Source organism: Apium graveolens, chromosome 8 (assembly GCF_009905375.1).
Source record: "Apium graveolens cultivar Ventura chromosome 8, ASM990537v1, whole genome shotgun sequence".
Classification (NCBI taxonomy): Eukaryota; Viridiplantae; Streptophyta; class Magnoliopsida; order Apiales; family Apiaceae; genus Apium; species Apium graveolens.
The window spans coordinates 75,003,223-75,011,103 of NC_133654.1; the positions used below are offsets into that span (position 1 = coordinate 75,003,223).

The following is a 7,881-nucleotide window of genomic DNA, read 5'->3' on the forward strand; positions in this document are numbered from 1 at the left end:
AGAAACTGAAGCTATCCTGGCAAGGGAGTCCGGAGTCGGAACCTCCAGCAGTGCCCCTCCTCTTCCCGAATCGCCACTTGCCGAGCAGCCTCTTCTCCCTAAAGACGATCCGGAGCAGCCTCCATCTCCTCCCGCCGAGCCAGCAGTCGAAGCATGAAGACTTGGCCACTTATTGGCTTATAATTTTCATTTCATGTTTTTAAGTATTATCTGAACTTAACCTTTGGCTATTTTAGTCTTATCTGTAACTGAATTGATTGCAATTTGCCCCCTGGGGTATGTTTTCCCGGGGTAGTTTAATGTTTTTGTGCTTTTCTTTCCTCTTTTCACTTGTCATATTGATTTTCATATGAGGATTTTTAACTTTTGAGAAATTTTCCTAAGTAAACGTTTTGCTTTAATTGACCTCGGGAAGGGGTAAAGCACACATGGGCTGTATTTTTATATGACCCCGGGAAGGGGTTAATTTCCAATTTTAAGAAATTTTCTAAGTACACATGGGTTGTAATTTTGCAGGCCCTGGGAAAAGGTTAATTTCTAATTTTAAGAAATTTTCTAAGTACATATGGGCTGTGTTTTTACAGACCCCGGGATGGGTCAAATTTCTAACTTATAGAAATTTTTCTAAGTACACATGGGTTGTGTTTTTGCAGACCCTGGGTTGGGGTAAAATTTTAACTTATGGAAATTTTTCTAAGTACACATGGGCTGTATTTTTGCAGACCCCGGGATGGGGTAAATTTCTAACTTATGGAAATTTTTCTAAATACACATGGGCTGGGTTTTTGCAGACCCTAGGAAGGGGTTAATTTCCAATTTTAAGAAATTTTCTAAGTACACATGGGCTGTGTTTTTGCAGACACCGGGATGGGTCAAATTTCTAACTTATAGAAATTTTTCTAAGTACACATGATGATAGTAACAAACAACATAATAAAATTGAATCAAGCTATGGGACGCTCAAAGTAAAGTTTTTCATTTATATTGAAAGCAAAAATTACATTCTGGGGTGAATGAAAAGATTGTTTACATCAAGATATAATAACATAAATTTAGAGATGATCCCAGAATGTGCACCTTTTCTTTACTGGTAGAACTTCCTTAACCGGGCTCCGTGCCAGGTGTTTGGGACTTCAGTTCCGCCGAGGTAGTTTAACTTGTAAGTTCCTGGTCGGAGCACTTCTTTGACTATGTAGGGCCTTCCCAGTTTGGCTGTAGCTTTCCTTGGTTTGTTGGGTCTGAAGCTTCAGTGTCCTTGAGCCAGATCTCCCACCTCATATTCCCTTATCTTGGCCTTTTTTTCAAAATAGAGCTTTGTCTTTTTCTTGTAGCTTTCCATTTTTTCCACAGCCCGGTCTCTTACTTCATCTAAGAGTTCTAGGTTGGTCTTGAGGCCTTCAATATTTGAGACTTCGTCAAAATTAACCACTCCGTGGGAGGGGGATCCGGTTTCTATAGGTAGTTGGGCCTTTATACCATAGGCGAGCTTAAAAGGAGTTTCTTCGGTTCCAGTCCGGGGTGTGGTCCTGTAAGACCATAAGACTTTTGGGAGTTCATCTGGCCAGTCCTTCTTAGATTCTTCCAACCTATTCTCAAGGCCTCTGAGTATGGTCCTGTTGGTGAACACTACTTCTCCGTTTCCTTGGGGGTGGGCCACAAACGCTTTCTTATGTTTGATCCCGAGCTCTTTCAGATAGGCTTCAAAGTCTGAACCAACAAACTGTGGTCCGTTATCCGAGATCAAAACCATTGGAATCCCGAACCTCATCACAATTGAATACATGAATTTAATGTAGTCCTGTTGATTGATGGTTTTCATGGCTTTGGCTTCTGCCCACTTGGTCATATAATCAATTACCACTAGCACATAGCGCAAATTTCCTTTGGCTCGGGGAAAAGGACCCATGATATCGATTCCCCAGACTACAAATGGCACCGGGGAGAGCACTGACCCTGGAAGGTTTGGACTCTGGTTTGGAACATTATTGAACTTTTGGCATTTGCTGCACTTGTTCACGTACGCAACTGCATTTGCGTGGATAGTGGGCCCATAGTAACCTTGCCTGATGACTTTGTAGGCTAGTTCCTTGGCAGCTAGGTGATCTCCGCAGATTCCTTCGTGCACCTCCCGGAGACAATAATCTGCCTTATCCGGATCGATACATTTGAGAGTTAGCACCGAGAAGGTCCGCCTGTATAGCTGATTATCTTCTAGAAATAATCGAGTAGCCTTATATTTGAGGTAGCGTGCCTTGTTCTGATATTCTTGTAGGGTTCCATCCTTCAAATAGGCTATATAGGGAGTCATCCAGTTATCCGGGCTGCTGATGCACAAGACTTCGGGCCGATCGGTGCTGGGCGTCCCGAGCTCTTCGAAGTAGACCGAACTGCTTAGGTCTGAGGTATTCTGGACGAGCTTGGATAGCTCATCTTCTTTGGAGTTTTCTTCTCTATTAATTTGCAAAATGGTGGTATCTGGGATGGTTTCCAGGATACTTCTCACCGTTGCTTGATATTGAGCCAACTTGGGGTCTTTCGCGATATATTCTCCATTGGTTTGTTTGACCACAATTTGGGAATCACTATAGATGATTAAACGTTTAACTCCAAGGGATATGGATAACCTGAGTCCGGAGAGGAGTGCTTCATATTCAACTTGATCGTTGGTTGCTTTAAAAACAAATGTTATGGCTTGTTGAATTATGAATCCATCCGGGCTGGAGAGGATTAGGCCTGCTCCGGACCTTTCGACTGTCACCGAGCCATCAACATATAAAGTCCAAGAATTATTGTCGTTAGTCTCCTTTTCGCCTCCGAACCAGGTTATTGGCACTTCTAGGGCTTCGGGGAAAGTGCACTCCATGACAAACTCGGCCAACGTCTGGGCTTTTATGGTCGTCCTTGGAACAAATTTAAGGTTAAATTGGCTCAATTCGATTGCCCAATTTACCAACCTCCCGGAGGCATCCGGCTTGTGAATGATTTTTCGAAGTGGTTGATCAGTGATCACCTTGATTTCCCGGCCTTGGAAATATTGCCTTAACTTCCTGCTTGAGTGTACAAGGGCTAAGGCGAATTTTTCTATGTTTGGGTACCGGTTTTCAGCATCCTTGAGGACTTGACTTATATAGTATACCAGGATCCGTGTCCCACTTTCTTCCCGTATGAGAGCCGAGGAGACCGCTCTCACCCCGGCTGCAATATAGAGATATAGAGGCTCCCCGGGTTTGGCTTTTGAAAGAATAGGCGGGTTCATCAGGTGTCTCTTGACTTCTTCTAATGCGGCTTGGCATTCCGGAGTCCAATCGACCAGCTTTTTATTCCGGGCTCCTTTTAACATCTCAAAGAAAGGCATGCATCTTTCTGCCAGTGTTGGGATAAATCTACGAAGGGCTGCCAAACATCCTACCAGCTTCTGAATGTCTTTTTGAGTCCGGGGAACTGCCATTTCCATTGTGGCTTTGATTTTCTACGAGTTGGCTTCTATTCCCCGTTCACTAACCAGAAAACTGAGAAATTTCCCAGAGGGGACTCCGAAAGCACATTTTTTCGGGTTTAGCTTCATGTTGTACTTCCTCAAGTTGTCGAAACATTCCTTGAGGTCTTTGATGTGATCCGGGATCGTGACTGACTTGGTGTGATCCGGGTTTAGCATAACATGGCCCGAAGTTGCATCTTCAACTGGTCAATATTGGGTAGGGGTAGGAGTCTTTTGGGCATGCTGAATTAAGACTCGTGTAATCAACACACATTCTCCACTTTCCGTTGAGCTTCTTAAATTATACAACATTTGCTAGCCAATCCAGGTACTTAATTTCGAAGATGATATTTTGCCTTCAACAATTTTTCCACTTCTTGATCGATCTCTTGTTGTCTTTCCGGGGAGAAGTTTCTTCGCTTTTGCTAGATGGGTCTTTGTTTCGGATCTACGTCCAAGCTGTGCATCGCCACAGATTCATCAATCCCCAGCATGTCTTCCGGAGACCAGGCAAATACATCAGCATATTCTTTCAATAGATCAATAAGCTCTTTCTGGAAGGTGGTTTCCAGGCCCTTGTCGACTTTGATCTTCCGGGTGGGGTTCCCGGGTTCTAGCTCTACTTCTGTTGTCTGCCGGGCAGGTTCGAATTTTGTCTTCTCTTTGGTTTCCACAAACTTCTGAATCTGGGCGTCTGCATTGGTTATGCTATACCCCGAATCCTCGATCATATGTACATCTAGTCTAGCTCTTTTACTGAGGTGTTCATGATGCTTTTTTCTGCTTTGCCCCTTGGATAGGGTCATTATCCTCTTTTTATTTTCCGGTTCTGTTTCTGCCATGACCAAAGCTCGACCATAACACCTCCCTGCCTTTTTTCTATCTCCTTTTAGCTCTCCAATACCTCCCGAGGTCGGGAATTTGAGCTTTAAGTGAATTGTTGAGAGAATTGCTCTGAGTTTGGTGATTGTAGGTCTTCCAAGGATCATGTTGTATGAGGAGGTTGCGCTTATCACATAGAACTTCATTATATGAGAGACCTGCTGGGGTGCAGTCCCAAAGATGATGGGCAGATAAATGACACCTCGAATTAGAATCATTGTATTCCTGAATCCATACAAGGGGTCTTCGAGACAGGGTCCATGCAGAGGTGGCCGATCTCTATTCTGTTGAGTGTGTGCTCGAACACAATATTAGCATAGGAACCATTATCAACTAAAATTATTTTTACCTTGCTGTTTGCGACATCCAGGGTTACCACCAAGGCCTGGTTGTGGTCCGGATTGAGTCCTTCAAAATTCGAGTAGGAGACGTATATTGGTTCATCCTCGAAAGGTTGGATCATCATCACATCATTATCCGGATCTGGGCTCCGAGGTGGAGAAGCCGTGCCTCCGAGGACAGCGTTTACCACATTTTTTTTGTTTCCCGGGGCTCTGTATTTATCATTCAACATCCTTTGAAGATACTGGTTCATGTTTCCTTTCTTGATTTGATCTTCTATGAACATCTTGAGAGAGAAATAGTTTTCTGTTGTATGGCCATGATCTTCATGATAGCCACAATGTTTGTCTCGGGCCCTGTTCTCATAGGGCACAAGTAAAGGTTTTGGAGGATAATAGAATGGTTTACCTTTAACTTCACGCAAGATATCAGTCCGGGGCCTATTAAGAGGCATTCACTCTGGCTCTGGTTTGGGCTCTCTCTTAGCCCTGTGTTTTCTTTCATTTTTCCTGGGCTCAGAGTAGGAGTCCCAGGGTGGGTCCCCCGAGATTGTTGGATGTAATTTGCTTGTCTGTGTAGCTTGTATCTTTTATCTTTTCGGTAGGAAGAGCGACGCTCCGGGAACTCGTTGTCATCATGAATTCTCCTATTCATCTTCATTGACTTGAGGAAGTCATTTTCTTTTATAAACTTAGATGCCAAAGCATAGGCAGATGCGAGGCTCTGGGGTTCTCTGTGAATCAAAACTTTGACATAACCTTCGCAGGATATCGGGTGTAAGTTCCTTCGAAAGATGTTTACAACTTCCTTTTCTTCCAAGTTGGAGAGCTGGTTGACTGCTTCCTGAAATCTTTTGATGAATTCGGGAAGGGACTCCTTACTCCTCTGCTGGATTGTCTCCAAGTGGCACATTTGCAACTCATTCATTCGGTTGGCCCTGAACCTTTTCAAGAATATCTCACGAAAATCTTTCCAGGAATCCACACTTCGGGATGGAATTCGGCTGAACCATTTTTGAGCCCCACCTTTGAGTGTTGATGCGAAGAAACGACATCTTGTGAGATCGTTGTAATCATAAATGTTGGAGATTTGTTCAAAGTAATTTAGATGCTCTTCGGGGTCAGCTAACCCATCAAAGGAGTCGAAATTGAAATGTTTGAGCCCTGATTCCCTGGGAATGGATTCCAACTTTTTGGTAAATGGGGTCACCACCGCACCAACTTCCATGTCACCTTCTACCTTTCTCTTAAGATCACGAAGGGCCCGGGCCATTTGCTCTTGCTTGGATTCTTTTTTGGGCTCCGAATCAGAGGAGACATGAATTCGGTGGGATCTCTATTTTAACTTTGCTTCTTCATCCCAAATTCTCTTCTCAATGGTTTCTTTAACCTTGACTTCTTGCTCTTTTCGAATTCTTTCCCGGAGGGCAACTCTTTTGATTTCATCCCGGGCATCCTCTGGGGGTCTTTTCAGGTTCTTTGCAATTCGATCCAGGACGGATCCCCGGGACTCGCCGGATCGTTCCTCCTGATCTCTTGGGCGGGTCTCAGGTTCGGCATTATGCTTCTCCTTCCACAGGTTCATCGCAGCTTTTATCTGATCCAGGTCATGTCCCCCCAGGGGTTGGCTGAAGTTTCGGCATACTTGTGAGCAGCTTTCTCGATGGTTAGCCTTTGATCTCCTGGTTAGAGATTTTAATAGGGAGTATGGGTTATGGGGGCCCTTCATCCACATCCTCCATTTCTCCGTCCCTGGGTTGGGGCGGGGGCGGCAGAAATGAGGCGGAAACAGCTGCTTTGCTCTTTCTTGACGTCATGGTTGTTTAACAATATTGCAAATTTATTGTAATATAACTCGCAATTTCAAGTACTAATATATATTACTTAGATCTAAAGCACGCTGCAATCAACTACTGAGAGCTCCAGGACTATTACAACGTTATGACTAGGGTGGCTAAACAAGATCCACTAACGGTATATAAAGCAAGCCGGGTAAAAAGTAGATTTGAGAAATTGGGAGTGAAGTTCTTACTGGAATGTAGTATTCTGAGTTCCTGGGTGGAGCAAGAGCAGTAGATATGAACACCACTGGTCGGAGGTTCGACCCCTCCTTCTAGGGCCAATGATAATCCCAAATCACCCCGGGGTCCTTTCCTTGTTGAAACCAGACTCAAACTCCGTTTGAACAGAAATAGTTGCGGCGTGCGGTGTAGTTATAGGGTGGGAAGCTATAAAACAGAACCGGAGGGGGGTGGCGTCCCCGCGGCACCTCCGGCGTGAGAATGAGAAAGGGTTCTGGAGGAGAAAGGGTTAAAATGGAAATTATACGTGCATATTATGGTGTGTATATATATGTGAGTATATGAGAGATGAAGTATCCCCTAAACTTCCTTTTGTTCGGCCTTTTATAGGCTTCCCATTAGGGTTTAGGGGTTTGTACCTTTTGATCTGAACCGTATGTGTGTCTTTTGGACTGTAGGACGTGTGGACGCCTATGATGAGCCGGTGTACTTCTGAATCCGGACCGTAGGAACATTCTGGATCCGGGCTACCTGGACGGTGGTGATATTGCCACGTGTCTTGGGGTCCTTTAGTGTTACTGTTAAACGGGTCATGGGCCTTCTTATTGGGCCTTTTGTTTTCGTAACTGGGCCTGTATTATTATATGCTATCACTTATATCGATAATTTTGTCCAAAAAATGCAAGGACTTATGCAATGATAAGCTCTAGGTAATCATCATCTTATCATCAGTTGCTCAAGTTAAATATGGCTTCCAACTTGGTTGATTGTTATAAATTGATTGTGCAGAACAATATCAAGGCATGTGCCTTGTGAGATTGATGGTTTTGTCTTAAACACATAAAGTTGCTATTTTTTTTCATTTTTGTTGGTATTTTACCTTGAGATTTGGTATCCATTTCTTGGCATTTTGTGACACTTGAGAAATACTGCTTGGTGACACTTTAGAAACACTGAAATTGGCAAAGGCAACAAATATGAAAGGAATATGTCCTAAGTCCAATCATGTATTAGGATTTCATTGATATTAATAAAAGACTTGTTTTGTTTTTATTACGGGCTCTATCTATTTAAGTGTTTAAATAAGATATACCATAGTTTAGAGTAAAGCTTTTTATGGATTATGATGAGATCATAATAGTGAGACCTAAAAGATGAT

General features: G+C 43.5%; 1 protein-coding gene across 1 annotated transcript; it reads right to left on the reverse strand.

The window, feature by feature from the left end:
* Positions 1–1,246: 1,246 nt before the first annotated feature.
* On the reverse strand, positions 1,247–3,454 carry LOC141679701 (uncharacterized). The gene has a single exon (XM_074486129.1). It carries the CDS (start codon positions 3,452–3,454, stop codon positions 1,247–1,249), a length of 2,208 nt encoding a protein of 735 aa, XP_074342230.1.
* Between the last annotated feature and the right edge of the window lie 4,427 nt (positions 3,455–7,881).